Source organism: Drosophila simulans, chromosome 3R, assembly GCF_016746395.2.
Source record: "Drosophila simulans strain w501 chromosome 3R, Prin_Dsim_3.1, whole genome shotgun sequence".
Lineage (NCBI taxonomy): Eukaryota > Metazoa > Arthropoda > Insecta > Diptera > Drosophilidae > Drosophila > Drosophila simulans.
Window position 1 is genome coordinate 18,923,720 of NC_052523.2, and position 21,302 is coordinate 18,945,021.

General features: G+C 48.0%; 4 protein-coding genes across 11 annotated transcripts; 1 reads left to right on the forward strand and 3 right to left on the reverse strand.

Annotated features, from left to right (window-relative positions):
* Positions 1–2,215: 2,215 nt before the first annotated feature.
* Positions 2,216–4,555, forward strand: LOC6740248. Its single transcript, XM_016181155.3, has 6 exons — positions 2,216–2,533; positions 3,157–3,277; positions 3,465–3,803; positions 3,863–4,063; positions 4,122–4,235; positions 4,306–4,555. The coding sequence occupies exons 2-6, from the start codon at positions 3,164–3,166 to the stop codon at positions 4,423–4,425; spliced, it is 888 nt and encodes a 295-aa protein (XP_016035794.1). The 5' UTR covers positions 2,216–2,533; positions 3,157–3,163; the 3' UTR covers positions 4,426–4,555.
* LOC6729142 lies at positions 4,464–7,556 on the reverse strand. The gene is made up of 10 exons (XM_016174918.3): positions 7,263–7,556; positions 7,008–7,208; positions 6,687–6,953; positions 6,276–6,624; positions 6,028–6,213; positions 5,800–5,969; positions 5,591–5,738; positions 5,293–5,534; positions 4,766–5,240; positions 4,464–4,701 (listed from the first exon to the last, which is right to left on the reverse strand). The coding sequence occupies exons 1-10, from the start codon at positions 7,404–7,406 to the stop codon at positions 4,565–4,567; spliced, it is 2,319 nt and encodes a 772-aa protein (XP_016035796.1). The 5' UTR covers positions 7,407–7,556; the 3' UTR covers positions 4,464–4,564.
* Positions 7,557–7,991: 435 nt separating this feature from the next.
* LOC6729143 (GPI ethanolamine phosphate transferase 1) lies at positions 7,992–11,027 on the reverse strand. The gene is made up of 2 exons (XM_002104428.4): positions 10,161–11,027; positions 7,992–10,103 (listed from the first exon to the last, which is right to left on the reverse strand). Exons 1-2 carry the CDS (start codon positions 10,930–10,932, stop codon positions 8,110–8,112), a joined length of 2,766 nt encoding a protein of 921 aa, XP_002104464.1. The 5' UTR covers positions 10,933–11,027; the 3' UTR covers positions 7,992–8,109.
* Positions 11,028–11,089: 62 nt separating this feature from the next.
* On the reverse strand, positions 11,090–21,297 carry LOC6729144 (protein winged eye). Of its 8 annotated transcripts, none has more exons than XM_039295152.2 (11): positions 20,197–21,297; positions 19,989–20,135; positions 17,409–17,543; positions 17,158–17,274; positions 14,761–16,858; positions 14,131–14,701; positions 13,809–14,067; positions 13,020–13,618; positions 12,511–12,690; positions 12,271–12,432; positions 11,090–12,205 (listed from the first exon to the last, which is right to left on the reverse strand). In XM_039295152.2, the coding sequence occupies exons 1-11, from the start codon at positions 20,627–20,629 to the stop codon at positions 11,933–11,935; spliced, it is 4,974 nt and encodes a 1,657-aa protein (XP_039151086.1). In that variant the 5' UTR covers positions 20,630–21,297; the 3' UTR covers positions 11,090–11,932. The 8 variants fall into 8 exon arrangements, with proteins under 8 accessions (XP_039151086.1, XP_039151084.1, XP_044779243.1 ...); XM_039295150.2 differs by having other exon boundaries at positions 14,761–16,891; XM_044923308.1 differs by having other exon boundaries at positions 13,020–13,588; positions 14,761–16,894.
* Positions 21,298–21,302: the final 5 nt, after the last annotated feature.

Genomic DNA, 21,302 nt, shown 5'->3' on the forward strand with positions numbered 1-21,302 from the left:
GTATCCATGTCTTTAGCTATTGTTATAAGTTCGTTTCTCATTTTAATTATACTGTAAAAAAGTTTTCCCATTGTAAGGTCATTTGGGAGGGTCTGTATTTCCCTAAGTATCATCGCTTCGGTTCTCTTGCTGGTGTAGAGTCGTTTGAGATTAGTCTTGATGTCGTCCCAGTTCAATCGAGTGTCGCAAAGGGTCAAGGCATCGTCTGCTTTTCCTACGATTTTGTTGCGGACGGCCCTTAGAAGTAGTTGTCCATAAGGGGTCTTGTCTACTGATCTAATGAGGAACAGCAGTTCCTCAGCGCTAGTTATGAACTTGTCGAGATTGCTAGGATGACCTTCAAAAGTGGGGAGTTGTTCGATAAAAGCCAAAATGTCGGTTGGGTTAAGGTTGGTGTTAATAACTGTGGAAGTAGCGGAAGTAGTCGGACTTAAAGGGGCTGGTGCGTTTCCCGAGTCCATGTTGTTGCTGTTGGTGGATTGTTCTACTTGTTCCCTAATTTGAGGAAGGCTGCCTCCACTTCTAAGTCCAAGTCTTCTTTTACTTTGGGTATTAAACGGAATTCTCTGTGGCATGTAGGTGTTTTTGATTTGTGTAGTCTGTGTGTTGTACTTAAAAATATGGTATATGTGTTATTGTGCTTATATACTTTTGTATACGTGTACCTATGTTTATGTGTATATGTGTATATGTTTAGTGTAATAATGTTTTAGCTTAAATAATAAGGTGTAATTAAGTAATTGTAATCTTATATATAGATAATCTTAAAATGTAGTGTGTATTTATAATATGAATCCGTTTGTTTCTTTCTAAGTAAGTGTTGGCTCCAATGTTTGACTGTAATATATTATGTACATTAGTAAGTATAAAAAATTTATATTCAGTTTGTATAAGTAAATGAACACATGGCAGTAACACAATCCGAAGTAGTAAGTTGAGTGTATTTGTAATTTGACAAATGTTTCTCAATTGGGAACATTCGCGAACAAGTATATGGCTTTTAAGGAAAGGTTCAACCTGACACACATAGTGATTTTATTACTGATTTATTGTTTAATTTCTTTCAATGTTGTGGTCCCGGTGCCTTTTCAGCGATTGATGTACACATATTCGGCCACAACATTGAACTAGATTTATTTGTTTTGCTTATTTATGTATGGTCCCGGTGTCTCATCAGCGATTGATGTACACATATTTGGCCATAGCACTGAATGATGTTAACTTTTTATGTATGTCATAAGTGATCCCGGTGCCCTTTCAGCGATTGATGTGCACATATTCGGTCACTTTGAAAGTAAAGACATTTTTTTTATGTGTGATCCCTGTGCCCTTTCAGCGATTGATGTGCACATATTAGGTCACAATAGTTTGTAATTATACTGTATGTCACTGTTGAACTTGTTTGTGTGAAGTTTTTTCCTTTTCTTCTCTTTTTTTGAGAACCATATATTTACACTTGGCTCCTCAAACTTGTGTTTTTTTTTTTCTGCCACTTGTTCACTTACTTACCCGTTTACAGAAGTGGAACGAAGAACGTGAAAGGCGTTGTTAATCCTTTTAGTTCTAGTCCGGCTGCGCCAGTTACGAGTGCCTCCGTTGGATCGGGGGTCCTCCTTTCTCTACTCTTAGTTAGTTGCTGCCCAGGCTGATGTGATGGGAGTCAATAATGACTTTATTGTGTACTTATGATATATATATATTTGCCACTTTAAATAAATCAACTGCTCGGTTTGGTGTCAAGATCAAGAATGATGAAAGCTTTATTCTTAATGTATACGCACGGGCAAGCAGCAGTGCTTTTGATCCCGTTAGTTCTAGGTAGCGAGTCTAGACGAGGACGTCGCGATTACGCAGTGTGTATGTGTGTGTGTAGGTTCATGTTAATTTCAACGTCGAGAGCGTCGCCACCACGCAGTATGTGTGAATATGTGTGTGTGTGTGTGTTCATGCCGATTTCATCATCGGCTGCAACAGAGTTTCAGGTAGCGGGGGACGAGGCTATGCTGGCATGGTAGCTCGTGATCAATATATATATATACAGCGTTGGCACTTTGCTGATGTCGCCTACCGGGCGGGCTTCATAGGCGGAGGTGGTTGTTGAGGGGGGTTAATGCTGGGCATGGTAACTCGAGCGAACTGAGGCGTTTGTATCTATTTATAAAGAACCGATCCGATCGGATATATCCGAAAGAACACACTCACAGATCGCTCCTACGCGCTTGAGTGTGCATTTTCCGAAACTTTTCCTCACACTTCCACGGAACTTTTCCGAACAAACAGAGGCAATTTCGAGGCGACTCTCTGCCAAAACGGTTCGCGTGCTACTCGATCTCCGGAATTCAATGAAAAGTTCTACAAAAGTTGCATGATCTGGAAAATAAATAACCATATATTCATCTTCGGGATTTTGAATAAACAACTGTTAACATTTGTGCCCTAGTTGAGTTTTGAATTTTGTTTTTTCTTCGCGACTTTCCCACGATTTGGTGTCGAAAGTGTAGGAATTTCTGTGTCACTTCTACTAAAATAGCATGTGAGTAATTTGGAAATCTATAAATTATGCATATTAATTGGGAATATCTCAACTTTTTATTTGATTATAAAGACCAATTTCTGTTGGTTGAGGCCGGAAAAAATCGTTTATATCACATTGCATGCAATTTCGTGTTGCCAGTTGAGAATCTTCTGTACCTTGTTTTTGTCTACGTAAAGTAAAAAACTATAAATACCGCGGCTATTTTGAGTTTTCCTCAGTTTTACTGTCACACTTCGGTTTGACAACTTTTCCCCTACCCAATTGTGTCGCCGGCAACCGCTTTTCCTTTTCCCATTTCATTTCCCAGCGCTTCTCTGCTGTTAATTAAGCTAAATGCTTTTCCGCCTGTTTGTTTATATGAAACATCAAATTCCTCGCAAATTTCTGCTGCCGAAATTGTAAACATTTCAGCACGCCTGATCGGCAATTTGTGCTGAAAATTACAACATTATCGCAAGCGGATCGTAAAAAATAATATCGCATAAAAAGTGAAAATCCTTGCAATTTTATGGCTCTTGCGCAGCGAAAGTTTGTTGTGGTCCCATGCGAATGCATATTCATTTATTTTTGAGTATACAATTTATTTTATTATTATAATTTCCTCATCCGGCTATTAATAGACCAGCGATGTCAGAGCCCGCAGCCCAACAACAGCAGTCCCAGAACGGCAAGGAGCGCTCCAAGTCCACGGAGGAGAAGGAAGTACCACGCGAACCGGCGCTGGTACTCAAAGACATCGATGTAAGTCCAAGGAGTGGGAAGCTGTATATACTAATATATTCTCCAACAAAAATGTTTTATAAACTATCCGATTTGTTTGTAAACAATTAGATGCACTTTTGAAAACTGCAGTAAATCTGTGACTTATATTATCTAATGGCGAATCATCCCTAAATGCATCTTATCCTTTCCACTTCCCTCGCCACAGATAAAGACTGAGCTAGAGAGCCTAGTGAAACTGCTCGATGGCAAGATCTACAAGGAGGAGGAGGTGGCCATGGAGGAGCTCCATCAGTATCTGATCGAGGACGATGGCTCCTGGGCGCTGGGCGACAACTTTCTGATCTTCGTGCAGCGCGTCCTGCGCGACAATCAGGCCTTCTCGCCGGACACACGGATACACCTGATCCGCACGCTGGCCTATGCGGCGCTCAAAGACGATGTGATCATCATTCTGCACCAGGATCGAAGGGATCACACACTGATGAACTACGCCCAGGACATTGACAAGCAGACGCCCGAGGAGCAGCAGGCCTGGGCCATGTTTGTAGGTTCCTCAATGGGATAATGAATATATCAGCTTATTATATGTTCAATATTTTTCAGATGTGCAATCTGTTTGAGAACCTGGGTCCCTCCGAATGGCTGTTGTACATTTCGGAGTGGGAGTACAATGGTCAGACCATCTCCAACATACGAGTGACCACCAAGGTGGCCGTCCACTGCATCCTATCCAATTGCCCGCAGCTGAAAAACATTGGCAGCATGATCCTGTACAACATTGCTATTAAGGAAGTGAAGACTGTGGTATGTGGCATGCAAAGTATTAGAAATTATCGTAGATACAAGATATATATATCTGCAGGTATTCGACGATATTGCCGTGGAGCTGGCCATGGCCATTCTTCAGTTCTTCCAGAGCAGTCCCAACGAAGACCAGATCTTCCGCACCCTGAAGGCCCTCGTTCGTTTCCTCGAGGTATTGACCTATATTCGGGATAGCCCAAATTGACAGCTGTCAAATATTCGAATATGTTGCTATTTTTCAGGTCTCGCAAGACGTGCCGATGATCATTCAAATGATTGGACCGCATCCAAAACAATTCGCCGGCAAGAGCGAGCGCGTGGATGAGCTGATAAAGATCATCAGTCGCAAGGTGCCCGCCTAAAGGGAGATTTCCACATAAGAGAAAAACCATAACCATAGTTGCCCTTTTTCTAATATATATATATAATATATTCTAGACCCTCACTTTTGTAAAGCATTTTAGCGGCTCAATAAACATTTGTACCCCCTGACGAGGTCATCTACATGCCAATATCGCCGCAGCAGAGTTTCAGGAACGGAAATCCATTGCCTCCACTGGCTCTCAGTTGCAGCCAGTGCTTCTGATTGGAGACGAACATCTCCGAGGGCAGCTGAGTGTCCTGGGCAGAGGCATCCTCTACAAGAAGACCAGAAAAAGACTTACCAACAAGGATCCACATAGATATTCAACCACAACTTACGCGCCTTCTTGTCGTATTTGGGCGACTGGGTGATGGAGATCACATCCTCCGGCTTTCGGAGCAGTATCTTGCCCACACCCTTGCACATGCGCAGCACCTCGTGGTTGCTCAGCTTATCCAGCTGCTCCTCATCCAACAAACTGCAGGCCAGGATCCACTCACGCACATCGTCGAAATCGTTGAGCAAGCGAACCGCTCCGTTCACACTGAAGCGGATGCGTTTCTGGTAGATAAAGTCCAGCCAGGCCTCACAAATCAGCTTCAGGATCAGCTTGAGTATGACAATGTCCTTGGTGGCACGTATAGTGGGCAGATAGATCTCGTCCAGCACATAGCCCACATAGAGGCTCTTCTCATCGTTGTTGTACACCTCGCGTTGCCAGAAACTGGCGGCCGGAAAACAGAGCGTAAAGTTGGCCAGGCTGAGGACTCGGCAAACTGCGGAAAGTATCTGAACACACTCGTCGGTGGTTTTCTGGGGGATTAGGAATTAGTATCGACTCACTACTAGCGTGCGAATAAGTCACCTTTAGCTTGTCTATGTTGGCGTTGACCTCGGCGATGAGCTTGGTGCGCAGGGCAACGCAAACCAGCATCAGTATATCGCTCAGGTCGGCAGTGAGTTTGGGCAGTTGGAAGGTAATGAAGACATTCAGGCACAGCTTGACATCGTGCTCCAGAATCTGGAAGAAGCGGTCCATTTTCCACTCGCAGCAAAGGAGCTTCGCCTGCTCGGTGACCCAAAGGCGCATGGAATGCACCGAATGGTCTGCAAGTGAATCGATATATTGTGAGTCTGTGGTGTATAACCTATGCCAATCTTACCCAGCCTATGGAGTATGGGTATCTGTTCAGCCACCGGCAGCAGGCTGGAGTTATTGTGCGCCTCCAGATTGGAGAAATATTGGTTGCTCAGGTTGACCAGGTTGGCGAATATACTGATCCACACGGTGCCGGTTGGAGTACCAAATTCCTGAAAGAATTGAATCCTTAATGAGAGGGAATATATAATAGTATGTGCATATATATATCACATTCTTTGGGCAATCTCGATATTGCTCAGCTACCACATCCACCAAGCGATTGGTATTGTTGGAAGATATTAGGGTGAGACGGAAGAGTTGATCCCAAATGTTGTTGCAAACGAATCCTGTAAGGATCTCACCAATTCCGCGGAGTGTTGAAAAAACGGGTTCGGGAATATCTATAAGAAATATTGGATATTCTTATTGATGAATAAATTTATATTATAATTCACTGACCATTAACACTCTGATGATAGAGCCAGCTGCGTATGGAATCGATATGGGTTAAGCGATAGCAGGACACGGGATTATCTATCCACCAGAGCAGTATGTGATCCAAGATAATCCCTACATACGACCAGAGCAGTCGCAAACCCTTCACAATGTAGGCATTCATATCCACAGGACCTTTTTTGCCATTATCTATCAGGATGCACATAAGATCTGTTTACACCTGATTGAAATTGAAATGGCTAGGAACTCACCGAAAATGGTTGGACTAATTTCCGTGGCCTTGGCTATCAGTTGGGCAATAAACACGCGCTCCTTCTGCAGAAAGCTCTCCGTGTGCTTGCAGCGCAGACTCTGGCGATCCTGATCCTGCAGACTCTCCTCCGCCATCTGCATCTGCATAGACTTGTAATCCTGGGCGGAATCGCAATACGGTTGGTAATCGCCGGCGGCGAAGGATATGTTCAGGGTGCGCAGTATCTCCAGGCTGGAGGAGGTGGACTCCAGATTCTGCTGCTCCCGCCAGGCATCCTGCTCGCCCATGTTGAAGAGTCCAAAAACCAAATCCAGGGCATTCTGCTCCACCCGAGTCTGAGCCACCAACTATACCGAAAAATAACGCTCTTTAAAAAGGAGTAGGTCATAGGTTATCTAACAACTTGAACCTGCAAAACGTAGCCAAAGTCAATGGATTTGAGCGCCAGGAGCAGAGCAGGATACATATTGCTGCACACATTAGCGGGCATCTCCTCCTTCCTCTTGCCACTCAGCTTGGGCTCCTCCTCCAGCTCTTCGTCACCCGGTGGCTTATCCACCTCGACCGGAACCAGTGGCTTCTCCACCTTGCGGCACTTGTTGTACAACTGAGTGATGTGCAAAGCCCAATTCAGCCACATCTCCGATTGCATGGCCTTGCGGAGCAGGAAGCTCAACTAAAGGGGATTCAAGATCATTCCGCATGCGGGATAATGGATTCAAATACCCACCGTTCGCTTCAGCACAAAGGTGAGCTGGCAAAAGCGTCGGTCATTGAGATCCATTATCAAATGGAACTTCTTCATCAGCAGCTGATTGTAGGGACTTCGCTTGATCTTCTTGGAGAGCGATTGGAAGTCAGCATTTTTGGTCTCATCCTTGAGGTTCCAGTACTGCTCCACCACCCGCTCGCACTCCTCCAAAATGGTGTCCTTCGAAGGCAGCTTATGTGCTAACAATTTAAATAAGAACTCCAAGCCACTTACATGTTCACTGAAAATCGCCGAGTTGACATCGATCACAATCCGCTTGGTAATCCGACGCAGCTCCAGGCCCAATTTGCCGATTTCCGCGAACGTGTGCATCGGCTGGGATTTGTTGCGGCAGTACCACTTCGGGGTGGTGCTCATTTTCGGTGGGGCCTGTCCGCCGGAGGCGGAACCACGCCAAGCCCCCTACCCACTACCCACTGGCTCCCTAAATCCACCTGGTTCTAGACAAATCGCTTTTTAATTATTGTGTCTTCCAGGCACGCATCCGCACACTCGCCAACCCGCTTCGTTCCTATCTCCCAAGCCTTTCGAATGCAAATTTTCCTTCTGTTGGATCGATGGCGAGTCTCGTGACCCCCGCAGCCAGGCAACGCACGCATCTGACAGCGGGTGGAGACCCGGAAAGGGTACGGAATATCCACGGACATTGGGGGGGCTGAGGCACCCAAGAGTCGTGGCAAACATGTGTGCCCATTGAACATCATCGACAGACACGCATTCGTCGGGCTGCTTCTTATGCAAATGGGTTATGGGGTCGGGTGGGGAAACCCCAAAACAAATGCCTGTCTAGCGATGTCATAACCAGAAACGGCTCAGTAGTCAGTTTTGCCTCGCGAACTTCATCACAACTTGTATGGATGAAAGTTAGATGACCTACTAGTCGTATACGTAATATCGGTAGATCCACAGTGAACTTCCAATACATTCTTAAATATAATTTATACTGGTATAAAAATATTATTTTATTGTGAAGTTTTAGGTTTATTATTGATACAGGAGCAGCATAATTCAGCTAAGATATAAATGCATATTGATATATTGGCACATAATCCGAACTGATCTAAGCCTGACTGTCCTGAGCTAAGTTAGCATTATTAACAACCTGGACTTGTGCTCTAGGTAGAGGTTTATCCTTCTTGGTGTTGGCCAGGAAACCCTTGGCTATCCAGGAGCACACAAGAAGCAGAATGATAAAGACGTGGGACACCAGGAGGTGATCTAACGATTCTCGCACCTTCTCCCAGGAACCTCGATTGATCACAAAGTAGCAGAAGTACAAGCTCATGACGTCGTTCATCAGGAACAGGCAGATGAAGATAGACCGGGGATTCCTTCGGCCAAAGGATACCAGGGCGTATATGCTCGATATGACAATGATTGATGGAATGAATACCTTTAGCAGGATAAAGGCCACAAGCATGTGCAGATGGAATTGTGGCAAGAAGAGTCGCGATGTCATGGGTTTGAATGTAAAGTTGAAGAACCAGTGGCCAGTTCCAAAAAAGGATACGTAGAAGTACAGGAGTATCAGTGCCGCATAGCGATAGGATTGCCGTACGTGCTCCAGCGGATTCGTAGGCCTTTCATTTCGAGACTCCTCTAATCCTTGGTTGTCCTGCTGCTGGGTTGTAATCGCATCTTTGAGATTTGCGTAACTGAAGCTCTCCTCGTAGAGCTCCAGTCCGAGCACAAACTCCGTGACCATGATCTGAACAAAGAGTGAACCGATTGAAGTGGTCAGCATTATGTGCACCGTCAGCATATTGAAGATTATCAGTTCCAAGCGTCGCCTTAGATCCTTTGTCCCACTGTATGGGATTGATAGAAAGGCGAAGAGGAGGTATGACCAACATGCAGCATAAACATAGGTGCAGACTGGCTGGCCCGCATCCCACTGATAGATTCCGTAGGCTGTCACCAGTAGAGCCGCCATGTTGACGATCCAAGCTCGTGTGGAGTGCTGATGCCCCAGGATCAGAGGACGAATGATGGATAAGATCATGCTGAAGTAGACCACATGGCTGTTTCCAATGTAAACTCCAATGGTATCGGTGATGAAGTGCAGGCTTGGGCTCTGTTTGACCACCAGGATTCCACTCAGCAGGAAGACAAGTACAAGCCAGAAAATTAACTTCAAGGAAGGTCTGAAGAAGGCTCTGCGATTGTTGAGGCACACTATCGGCAAGTAGAGGAGTCCGATGTGACTGTTGTGGAAGGCCATTAAGATCAAGAGAACACCGGGCGCAACGATTCCAACCAGGTGAAGGACTGGGAACTGGCACATTAACCCCTTATCCAGACAGGGACGTTCAGCCAGGGCCAATATGAGGATTCCGAAGGGCAGAAGCAGATAGAAGGCCGTCAAGTGGGGCACCCGCTGCAATATCATTAGCTCCAGGAGCACCAATCCTCCCAAGCACATCATCAAAGTGGTCCATGTTAGGTAGCCCTTACACTCCGATTTCGGATGGTTGGACTCCCGTGCAAGTCGCACCAGCAGAAGGTAAAACCACACCAGATAGGAGGCAGTGGTGGCCACCAGCAGGGGCAGGTGATAGTACCCATGGTAGTACTCCATGCATTCCTGAGCTAACTTGGCGATTTTATGACTCACCTTTAGTGCCTCCTCGTACTGTTCCTTGGCCACCAGATACTTAATTATCTGCGGATAGTTTTCTATCTCTGCCGAGCCCAGACTTTCAAATTTGGGCAGCAACAGATAAAGTATACCGTCCTCATGTCGCTTTATCAGAATCCTGGCCTGCGCCAGCAACTGCATCGCGTTCAGGTGGAGAACCTGCAGCTCGTACTGAACGCTGGTGTTCAGGAATCCGAGTGGCATCAGAGCCATGTTGTTCATTGGCGGTGGTAAGCCAATTAGGGCGGACATAAGAGGCGCCAGCTGAATTTGTTCCAGCTGGTACAATGGCAATATGGTCCCATTCTCACTGGCAGTGAAGTTCTTGCCGGGATCGGGAGCCCTGCGCTTAACACCAGCACCCCAGAGGATGAAAGGGGTTTCCACCTCGCCGTCTCCGCCGCCACCGTGCAGACCTAAAATATACGGGGGACTCATGGGTAATGGTGAACTGATGAATGAACTCAACTCACTCATCCCATAATCCGCTGTCATCAGGTAAGCGGTGCGACTGTCATTGAAAACGCTTTCGAAGAGTTCATAGGTCTGCCGAATGCCACGTTGGGTGTAGTTAAGCTTTTCCCGGAAATTCAGGCTGTTGGGCATGTGGGCGTGCTCGGCAAGGTCGATGTCGGATAGATACACAAAGAAGACCACCGAGGTAGAATCCCGCAATGGCTGCACATTTTGTTCATTGGTCAGAAAGCTGCGCACCTTGTCAAATGTCCACTGATCCAACCTAAGCCTGTCCGAAATGTCCGATCTCGCGAAGGTTTCAAAACGCAGTGGAGCTCCGCCGGTGGGCAGGTGAGTGAAGACCTTGGCAACCTCGTCCTGCATCCAACCTATGGCGTTCCTGCTCCTATTGAAGACGGTGTCAAAAGTGGACGGATTCCAGGCAAAGTTAGTGAGCGTTGCAGCAGGATCTTCATTGAAACCGCCAAAGATGGCGATGTGTCCCGGTCGAGTAACAGTCGGTGGGCAAGCCCGCGAGATGCCAACTAATGCGTGGTCAACGAACAGTTCCCGGAGGTCAGGAACCGCACTGCAGTGGTCCGCCAAAACGGATTGCGCCCGCAGTCCATCGACCACGAACACCACCAAACGATCAGCCGGCGGTTCCAAGCCCAATTCACGCAGCGTGCTCAGCGGTTCGAGATCCGACAAGATGGTCGATTGGAAGTAGATGCTCAGGATGGAACCGAGTAGCAGCAGATGCACCACCAAGGCCTGAACACTCCACATGTTTGCAGTGTGACGAATGTGTAAACTGTTCTCAGTGTACAAATGTATGAATGTAATTATTTGAATTAAATTTCCAGGATTGTCTGGAACGTCGAACTAAAATGGGAGTTTTGAATTTCCTAGAAGACCAAATTAAAAATTCAAGTAAAAGCAGCGATTTCAATATATCCGGCAAGTTTATTGATGTAATTAAAGATAGGTTTGATTTTATACGTTGCTGTTCATCTTGAATAAAACAAACTGTAAATATTCAACACACACATTCTGCTTGATCTCTTATTTATCATCTATACTTATTCTCTCCTCTGTACACATCAACATCTGGTTTTGTTTTGCTATCACATTGAATTGTTACATTTATAGTAGTAGTTGCTGCATGTTGCCTGCTTAAAATCTTTAAAACACGTTCTAAATTTCATCTGAAACATGTAGGTATACACGCCAATTAACAAGTGTATCCCATATCCTGTAGCTATAGCTTCTGATCCAAGAGTTTGCTCTGTTTGTTGTTGGTTTAATGTTGCTTGTGTTATGTTGGTTGTGTTATGTTGGGTGTGTTATGTTGGGTGTGTTGTGTCCAAAGGGTCAAAAGGGTCCAAGGGATGTAGAAGCACACATTTCGTTTGTAAACTTTCGGTGAACTTGAAGTGAATCAACATTGTCGACATCGAAGCGCCCTTTCTGTTTTGTCGTTTTGTTTTTACAAAATTAAACTTAAAATTGCTTGCGCTTCTCGTAACTACACATTAATTTAGTAGTTGTTGCTTAGTTCCTTGTTCTCTCTCTTGTTTTTACTCTCGCCAGTGTTCTTTTTGTTTGCTTTTTTGAGTTCACGAAATACGTAATGCATTTTAAAATATATAGAAATAATATTTGTATACATATAGGTATATATCTGCTCCATCTGTTCACGTATAGTAAAATATATGTATAATGTATATATATTGTATATATATAGATCTGTATGCACTATGCCTAACCACGCCTATCCACTTTTCGCTTAATCCTCGGTAGTAGTTTCTGTAGTAGTAGTAGTATTTGTATCCTGCAGCTCTTCGAGAGTTGGAATATCGTCTTGTAGTTTTAGCACTTGTAACCTTGGGTTATAGTGCCCGGCTAAATAATATGTATCATTGTTATCGTATATGGATTGATATTGCTTCGAATCGGCACCGAACTTCTCGAAGTAACTGCCAAACTGCAGTACCTCACACCGATGCGAAATGGTCTGCACATCGTTCTCATCCTCGTGCGGCGATTCAAAAAGAGCACCCTATTGAAAGTAAACAAGTAAATAATCTTCATAACTTTGCGCTCGGTAGCGAATTCAATGCTTACCGGAAATTTCAATTTTGGACAGCCGGTCGTCTCCTCCGGATGATAGAACCACGCCACACGCACCACCTTGTTGCCCGTGGTCGTTTCCCACATGGACTCAATGCGTCCGATATAGGGTCGATCTGGTCTGCCCGTCGATAGAAATACTGCACTGTCCCCGACCTGAAATGTAGCACCGAATAGGGAAAATCAAAATTAAATACGATAATTGCACTGAAATATGAGCATGTGCACACTTACCGTGATAGTCTCCTTTCCCCTTTTGATTGTTTTGTAAAATTGCTTTCTGGCACGTCCCTTGACGCCCGCCTTGCGATAGGCGGTACCATACCAACCCCATAGCTGCCGTTCCGGCAGGAAGGCCGCAATCTTGCTGCTTCCCTTGGAGTTGTTATGCTCGACCAGATCGTCGCCCTTGGCCTGCGAGAGAAAATGGGATTATTTCAACCCTTTCATTAGGGGACGGACAACCCTTTAAGTTAACAGCTACTGCCATTGTATTCTAATCAAATAATTCGGATTGTGTAATACAAATATTATTTTTACCATTCCCAAAACTCAAATACTGAATAGGGAATCACCAAAAAAGGTTATTGCCAATTAGCATTTACTGATTACAAAGTCGGCTCTTTTGCTACCAGATTTTGTAAATATTTGCGTTTCCATTTAAGTGAATAAAATTGCCATAAATGGTAAACAGAAAAGGGTTTCTCAAAAACAAAAGGGAAAAAGTTATTGCTGGCGCTCACCTCATCGGAAATCTCTGACATGAGATTGGATACGGACTCCTCCTCTTCCATCTCCAGCTGCTCTGTCTTCACTTTGACCTCCACCTTAACGCGGCTCGCTGTTGGCGCTGCTGCTGATGACATCTCTGTGGAAGGAGCCTCTGTCGCCTCCTGCCCAGCCGCAGAGTAGTCCTGTTGGACTACCTGTTGCTCCTGCTCTTCGCTGCCATTCTTGCGGTGATGCTTCTTGTGCTTCTTGCGTTTCTTGTGCTTATGGTGCTTACGAGCGGCGTCTTCGCCACTGACACCTTCACCCGAGGCAGCGGCATCAGCTCCACCATTGATTGCCGTGGCCGGACTAATGCCATTTTGAGCTTTGGACATCTTCTTGAGGCTCTTCTTCAGGCGCTTCTTCTCACTGCGCTGCGTGAACAACTCCATAGTTGCCGCCAGCGATGTGGTGTTATCGCTACTCATCCCCAGGCTATGATGGCTGTGCGAATCCTCGCAGCCGGGCACGCTTAAGTGGTCCTGAGTGACTCCGCCAGGTCCACTTTCACCCCCGCGCAGAGCGCTTCGCTTCTGCTTGCCTACTGAGTAGAGGGGATTATCGTTGTACTCTGTTCCAATGGGTTAAATGGGATTGTCGGGCAGAAGGAACGAAAATAACAAAGTAGTAAATAAGGAGGCACGTACACAAGAAACTAATGTTTGGATAGAGGGTTGGGGAGTAAGCCTGTCGTGTCCACGGGCACAGATGGTGCCGGGCTTACAGTTTAACACCCAAGAAAGTGCGAAGTTAACACACACCTGCTATGGGATAATCGCTGAGGAGCATACGGATGTTCTGCAAGCGGATCCTGCCGCTGTCGCCATCGTCGAACTCTACGCTGACGAAGTCCGGCGCTGTTGTAGCTCCATTCGTAGCGCTGCTGGCAGCTCCATCGACCACCTGCTCGGAGTCGATGGCACGTCCAGGATAAAGGCATCGGTACTGCTGACTCCAGTAGGCGCACAGGCGCGTGCCTACTGGGACACTCTCCACGCTCTTCGGAGCTACCTCCAGGATCTTTAAAGATTATAAGCATGAATATGCTTGTATCAGTTGCTTAAGAATCAAGTATTCACTCACCGTATCCTTGAGTATATCCTCGCGCGACATTACATGCGACTTGTTGCCACGCTCGCCGTCCAATGTAATGGAATACACATCTGGCGGACGCAATGGCTTCATTACACCCGCATAGAAAAGACCACCCATGTCCGTGAGGACACGCGTCTCCTCGCGATACAGGTGCTCGCTGGTCAGCTGAAGCTCGCGGTCAATGGCGCTAACCCGCCGCTTTGCCTCCGTGGCCGCTGTCTGCTCTCCAGCGGCGCCGACGGTGCTCGCCTTCATCTTTCGCTGCTTCCGCACAGCAGAAGCCACCTGCTTGGTGGACGGTGAGCCGGAGGTGGAAGTCGCAGAGGTAGTTGGTGCAATGGCAACGGCCGCGTCCAATGCGCTGGGTTCCAGGCGGACGAACGACGAGGTACTCGGTGAGCTGCTACTGGGCAAGGGATTGGGCTCCGGTTGGGATTGCTGTAGGGACGGCGGTGGGGGGAAGGAGTGCGTCTTGTCCGGGAATCGCAAAAAACTCGACGCCTGAAGGTTACTGCTCGAAAACTTTGGGAACTTGTAATCGCGCAGCGGGGATGAAGTCCTGAAAAATACAAAGAGTATTAGGTTAAGGGTAACATGACATTGGAGTAAACCACTTACCCCAGGACACTGGACAGCGTCATCTGTGGCTGTTGCAGAGCTGAAGGTGGCTGCACCGCCTGTTGCGATGCCTGCTGTTGTTGGAGTTGGAGCTGCTGCTTGGAGCACTTCTTCTTCTTTTTGTGCTTGGAAATCTCATCCAGCTTTCGTTTCTTCTTGCGATACTGCCGCGTTATGTCCGCCAGTCGCATACGCATGCTATTGTCCATGATGCTAAACACCTCCTGACCAAAGCGCTGCGCGTAACTGGGATCCAGGGCGTGGAGGGCACTGCGCAGCTCCGACTGCAGCTGATCGTCCTGCAGGTCCAGATCCTCCTCCGCGGGAGCGGAGAACTGCTGGCGGCTGCTGCTGTGGCGGCGCTTTTTCTTGCTCTTCTTGCTGCAACGCGCCGACTTGCGGCTGTCGCTGCCTGAGGACTTGGAATGTTTGTGCTTCTTGCGCTTCACAGGAGTCAGTTCGGCAACGGCACCAGCCGACGTGGATGGCAGCTCGATGCCCTGCATCGAGGGGAACCCGGGCGAGCTTAATGGCATCTGAAAGGAGGATGTTGAGGAGGGGAAGACGGAACCCTGCGATTGCCCAAAGGCATAACAGGACTTGGCCTCGAAAACGGGCGGCGTCGCAGCTGTCGTTCCCAGAGCCAGCGACGTGGGAGTGGGCGTTCGCGACGACGGCGTGGCAAACAGACTGCTGCCCTGCACCACCTCCTCCTGGATGCGTTGCTCAGCCAGTGCACACAGCAGCTTGAGACCTCCAAGTGGTTCGGGTGCTGAAGTGGGCTCCATTTCCAGCATTGGCGGCGTAGGCAGCGTTGGCTCTGAGGGCATTATATTCACAGGCTGCGGCTGTGGCGGTGGCTGCTCTATGTGCTCCACCGGCTCTTGTTTTACTCGCACCAGTGGCTTGCTATTGGTGCTTATGTTCGAGAGCAGCTCCAAACCGGTCAGGTCCTCGGGCGCCGTTTGATCTGCCTGCGTGGCTTGCGACATCGTTTCTATGGGTTCCGGGGGAGTCTGCTCCGCCGACTCCTCCTGGCTGGCACTGGGTATGTCACTGGGTTCGGTCTGGGTATGGCACTCGGTCGGCTGGGTATGGCTGGCTTCACTGGGTTTCGTTAGTTCCAGCGGCTGGACAAGGGTCGGAGGCGGAAATGCTTCTGCAGCAGGATCCTGCGGCTTTGCTGAGCCCGGGAAGCTCTCGTCTTCACTGCAAACGGGCGTATCCGTCTGTATATTGACATCCTGCATTTGCGGCAAGAGCTGAGTCGATCCCGACACAGGAATCTCTGCCAGGCGAGGCGGTGTTTGCGGCGTCAACGGTGCATGCAGCTTGTAGTTCAGCGCCGCTTCATCACTGACCACAGGCAGAGGCGTGGCAGCAGGCAGCTCTCCACCGTTGCCATGCATCGATAGGTTGAGCAATGCTGGCGTGGGCGTAGCCATGGCACCCGACTGGAAGAGATGGTGGGGCGTTGCATGGCCTAGGGAAGACGGCTCCATGGTGGCCGAGGTGGGCGGCGTGGGCAGACGCATCAGGTTCAAGGCCTGCTCCTTATCCCGCGCCGCCTCGAGCGGCACAAGGGGCGGCAGTGCCAGTGGCATCGGGTACTCCTCCTTCATACCTGTCGGCGGCGGCAAGGAAAGGAGTGACGGAATCCCAGGCTGACCAGTGGCCAGGCTGAGAAAACGGGAGCTACTCGCGCTGAGACTACTGCTGGAGCTTAAGCTGCTAGCCGCATTGCCGCTTTGCGTGACCCCCGAACCAGCGGCCAGGCTCAGATTAATGGTGGAATTGGTGGTTGTGGTGCTGGTCTGCTGATTGCTGTGCTGGCACATCGTCGAGCTGCCCGTCGCAGTGGCCGCAGCGGCCAGATACAGCTGCAGGGTGGACGCGTACGACGGCGTTGTGCTCAGCGCCTGGTGGCCGCCCATCGAGGGGAAGATGAAGTTGGGCAAACTGGACAAGTTGGGCGTCGGCTGCAGCGAAGCAGCTGCGGCGGCTGCAGCAGCGGAATGACCACCAGGAGCCGGAGCCTGTGGGATGTAGGCCGAAGGCCAGACGAAGGCCGCCGCAGCCGCTGCCTGCTGGAACGGATCTGTGGGCGTTAAGAGGGGAAAATTTGATATGCCTGCTGTGCATGGTCGTGGTAGCGATTCAGTTAAGTCGGAGTTTCAAGTTCGGGTTTTTTGGAGTTTGAAGTTTTGGAGTTTGGAGTTGTCGGGGGAGTGGCGGTGGGAGAGAAGCGCAGTTTAAAAGCATGAATTAGTTTTGTTTTGGCGAATCGAGTTTCGAAATCAAATTAACCGAGAACACCCAGGTAGGTAGGTGTCCCGGTGTGCTGGCATGCGGAGTGCGAATGGCGGAGATCGTCGCCGATCATCCCGGCTCACTTACCGAGCGCTGTTGGGCCGGCCGGCAGCAGCACCACCTGTCCGCGACTGGCCTCCCGCGAGTACTGCAGGCCCACCGTGGCGGGCGACATGGAAATCACTGATTCAATGGGTAATGCATCTACAAAACGCAACGGAAAAGAGAGAGAACCAAAATAGAGAGGTGGAGACAGAGTGTGACGGTGAGCACTGATTGTTCTTTTTCATTTCTGCCCGGGATCTACTTGTAGCATGCTCTGAACGTGGACAACTCACTTGGATACTGCCAGAAGGTGGAGGGTGCCCGATTCACACCCGCTGCACTCAGAGCCAGTTCCTCGGCGGTGGCTGTGCCGGTGGTCATCAGGTCGCCGTTGCCCGTAAAGTACAAATTGCCGCAACTGGTGGCACCTGAAAGCAAAAAGCAAAAGGATTCGTTGAATTTTGGCGCTTTTTCCCTTTACCATTGAATCCGAAATGGAATTCTGGGAAGAGATATGCCAACCTCTTCGCTTGGCGTTCGTTTGTTTAATAAAGTTTCGGGCCTGCCGTGTAACTTTAGTTGTAAGCGAAGATGTGTATGTATACGTGAAATATTGCAGTGTCCTTGAACTATGCATTTGGTGACCGCGTGCGCCCGAACCACCCAACCGCCCACCACCACGCCAACCAGGCAACTATCACACATCCCAATCGTTTCGAATAACCCACCCCCGCCGACACTGTGCCCGGATAATTTCTACAAAAATTCGATTAAAACGTACGTGATGCCCTGTAATTGGATTACATTATGGTTTCTGAATTGGGAAACCCACCACCGCCCTGGAATCGAAATGAATGACAAGTATTCGACAGTGTCCCATCTCCGCAAACGCAATTAGAGCTACATCTTTTGACAAGTGATTTGTTTCGGACCGAGAAACTACCCAGGCAAACGTTTATAAATAGCATGTGACTTGTGGCAAGGAAAGGAAAAAAATAATAACCAGCGGCACGTTAGGAAGACTCTGCCATATGGTCGTCTACCGAATCCAATTCGGCGTGTCATGTTGCTAGGTCCTGTGTCCTGGAGGATGATTCGCCCGGTTTGTTACCCAGTTCCCCTTTAGTTTCCCATCCCCGGAGAACCACTCATGCATTCGAGCATCCAGCTCGAGCATCCCTTATAGGTGATGCCTTACTTGTTCCTGGTTCCCCACACACTCGCACAGATTCCAGACTCCTTCTAGCAACAGCCACCGCCGCTACCTTGTCGTGAAGTCTGAAAGAACAACCCACCCGAGCACCATGGGTCCATGAGTAATCTGTCTTTGGATTCCCGCTCTGATGTTCCTCTGCCTGGCGCCCACGCAACTGGAACTTTGGCTTCAGCTCCACTGGAGCGTGCTAACTAAGCCGAAGCCCTCGATACTCTGCTCATTGCCGAACCATGAGTAATGCGCCTACTTTATAAGGGTTTTTTCGGCACTCAAAAGCACTAGAACCCGCTCAAATATGTATTTATTGAAGTCATCCTAAAAATCTAAAAGGAAAAAGTATTTGATGCATGAATATAGACACCCCCCATCGAGTAGAAGCTGTTTCGTCAAAGTTTCTTACTAAAAGAGAACTTCTGGGAAATACCCAGAATAGATATACAAAAACAAAATTTCCGAAACGCAATCAAGCTGTTTTTGCAGTTGAACTTTTAGTTTAATGAATATGTAAAAATAAAAACCCCCTCTAAAAGTAGCTTGTGATTTCAATTTTATCAGCATTGATAATAAAGGTGACTAAATGGCGATTCCAGGTAAAAATGCAATTTTGTAAAGTCAAAACTATACAACTTATATATTCAACTTGGTTAAGTGCAATGTTTCAATTCCCTGCCATCATATCGCTCTAACCATTTATAGACGTTATCAATTTGAGTTCTTTAAAGGAATAACATGACATCACCACATCCATGTAGCGATTAAAACCAAGTACAAAGTTTCCTTTACTCTTTGCCCATCTGGTACTATTTTGTAAATAGATTGATATGAAAAAGAAACCCTTCCAAGATCGTAAAGTGTTCATGTCATGGTTGGCATGGTTGATTATTTCACCATTAGCAGGCTTTAAAAATAATCCGGAAAATGAAATTCGACTGGCTTCGGCAACAGAACACACCCCCAAAACGATATAAACATATCTAAAGAGCAATTTCAAGTCGACCAGAGCCAAGTCGACGCAAAGCCTCCCTTCTCAAATCGCAATGTGTTTCACTTTCGTTTCACTTCCGCTTTAGAAGTTCGTATGATTTACCACCGGGTTCCCTCCTTTCTGCCCGCAAGGGAGGATGGATATGGGGAAGAGCCGTTTTGAGTCGAATCCAGTCGATTCGGTGGCTGTCACAACAACGACAGCCGCACAACAGGCGGCCATCATATGATTCCTGCCCTCTAAACTCCAGCGGGTTGTTTACGGCGGAGACGACACCCTTGGCCATTGCTTACTGATGGAATTCCGCACAGCGCTGAACGTTTGTTGGCAATCTTATTAGTGGCATAATTGAACGACGTCCGCGTCCTGGCATCATAAGCATCATATAACGTTGTCCCTTGGGACGCGCCGTTCATTAGGGGCGCTCAAATCTGGTGACTCAATTGAATTAGATGCCCAGAAGGTACACGGATGGGAAAAATGTATGACAAAGACAGTGGTTGTCTTCAATTTACATATCATTTTAAATAGAAAACAGCATCTAGAATAATCTAATGGTATCTTTAAGATAGCAGATAACTTAAAACGGTTGACATCCCCTTGAATATCACTAAGAACTTAATATTTCCCTGAGATGGTGCTACATTTCTCTCTGTGTAGCTTGGCACTCACCGAGGTCAGCGACGCGTATGCCGAAGCAGTTCAAGTCCTTGTTGAGTGGTGGCTGCAGCGGCAGCGTAGAGGGGGTGTTGATAGCCGGCACCAGAGCTTCCTGCGGGCGTTTCCTAGCCACGGCGATGCCAATGGGTACGGAGTTGCCTGATGGAATCGTAATTAAGCGATGAGGAGTGCTCTTGACCAGTGGCTGGGTGTCACCTACCTGAGGACTTTTCCAATTCCGATACCTTTGGCGAGGGAGCCTCTATTTTGACGAGAGTGGTCAGTGTGGAGGAGGACATGGTCTTGGAGGAGGCGGTCATCGAGGCGGAGGACAGGCCCTGATGCTGCACCTGGTGGTGGTGTTGGTGATGTTGCTGCTGTTGCTGGTGGCAATTGTTCGAGCTAATCTCGGACACCTGGCAGGGTTCCCTCTTGATCTGCACAAAGGTGTACGACGAGTTGGTCTGCTGATGGTGATGGTGCTGCAGGGGAGTGGCCGAGAAGCCCCCGAATTGGTCCAGCTGCAGCTGGGCGGTATGGGCACCAGGATGCGATACTGCCGCAGTGGTGGGCACCAGGAAAGTAGCCGTTGCTGTGGTGGCGCTCAGAACGTCGGCGGCACTGCTGCTGGCGCCAGGATTAAACGTGGCCATCGGGTAGCGGTGGCTGTGCACATATATGTATGGCTACCGCTCCCTGGGATCTCTCGGCTATATCTATTTCACTATATATCTTGCGGATTCGACCAAAAACTAAACGTCCATTATCTGCACACACAAACACACGGGGACACACACTGCACACGGACACACACTAGCACTGGCCCACACACACACGCACACAGTCTACATTTTTACAGGTTTTCGCTGCCTCTTTCGGATGCAACATTGGCTACTGGGCCTGCGGCAATTCCCCGTAAACAAATGACATAATCCAAAGCGACGCGACGCCACTGGGCACTATCCACAGGTCGAGGGAACCGAAGCACCCACCAGTCCAACTGCGGTTGCCCAAAATAAAACCCTGTGCGATCCGAGATCTTTTCTTTTTTTTTTGTGTTTTTTTTTTTTTGGTGGGGAGGCAGAGGCGCGACTTTCCTGCTGCGTTGTTGCGTTTTTGCGCGGTTCTTCCAAGTGAATATCGAGCACTGGCTGCAGAGCTATTGGCCAACACACGATCTGTTGCTTATTTGTGTTTTTCTTTTGCGAATTGGAATCAAAATCCTCTGGAGAAAAGTCCACGGGACGGACAAAAAAAGAAGCAGCGAACTATGTTAGGTTAACAGAGACATAACAGCGACTATTCGATTTTATTGCTGCATTGTCC

Coding starts and splice junctions, on each gene's coding strand:
- LOC6740248 (XM_016181155.3), top strand. CDS start 3,164: ATGTCAGAGCCCGCAGCCCAACAACAGCAGTCCCAGAACGGCAAGGAG. Junction 3,804..3,862: donor AGCAGGCCTGGGCCATGTTT/GTAGGTTCCTCA, acceptor AATATTTTTCAG/ATGTGCAATCTGTTTGAGAA. Junction 4,236..4,305: donor CCCTCGTTCGTTTCCTCGAG/GTATTGACCTAT, acceptor GCTATTTTTCAG/GTCTCGCAAGACGTGCCGAT.
- LOC6729142 (XM_016174918.3), bottom strand. CDS start 7,406: ATGAGCACCACCCCGAAGTGGTACTGCCGCAACAAATCCCAGCCGATG. Junction 7,209..7,262: donor CGGCGATTTTCAGTGAACAT/GTAAGTGGCTTG, acceptor CTGCCTTCGAAG/GACACCATTTTGGAGGAGTG. Junction 5,970..6,027: donor CTATCATCAGAGTGTTAATG/GTCAGTGAATTA, acceptor TATTTCTTATAG/ATATTCCCGAACCCGTTTTT.
- LOC6729143 (XM_002104428.4), bottom strand. CDS start 10,932: ATGTGGAGTGTTCAGGCCTTGGTGGTGCATCTGCTGCTACTCGGTTCC. Junction 10,104..10,160: donor GACAGCGGATTATGGGATGA/GTGAGTTGAGTT, acceptor CGTATATTTTAG/GTCTGCACGGTGGCGGCGGA.
- LOC6729144 (XM_039295149.2), bottom strand. CDS start 20,629: ATGGCCACGTTTAATCCTGGCGCCAGCAGCAGTGCCGCCGACGTTCTG. Junction 12,433..12,510: donor GGGGAAAGGAGACTATCACG/GTAAGTGTGCAC, acceptor GCTACATTTCAG/GTCGGGGACAGTGCAGTATT. Junction 12,206..12,270: donor GTCCAAAATTGAAATTTCCG/GTAAGCATTGAA, acceptor TACTTTCAATAG/GGTGCTCTTTTTGAATCGCC.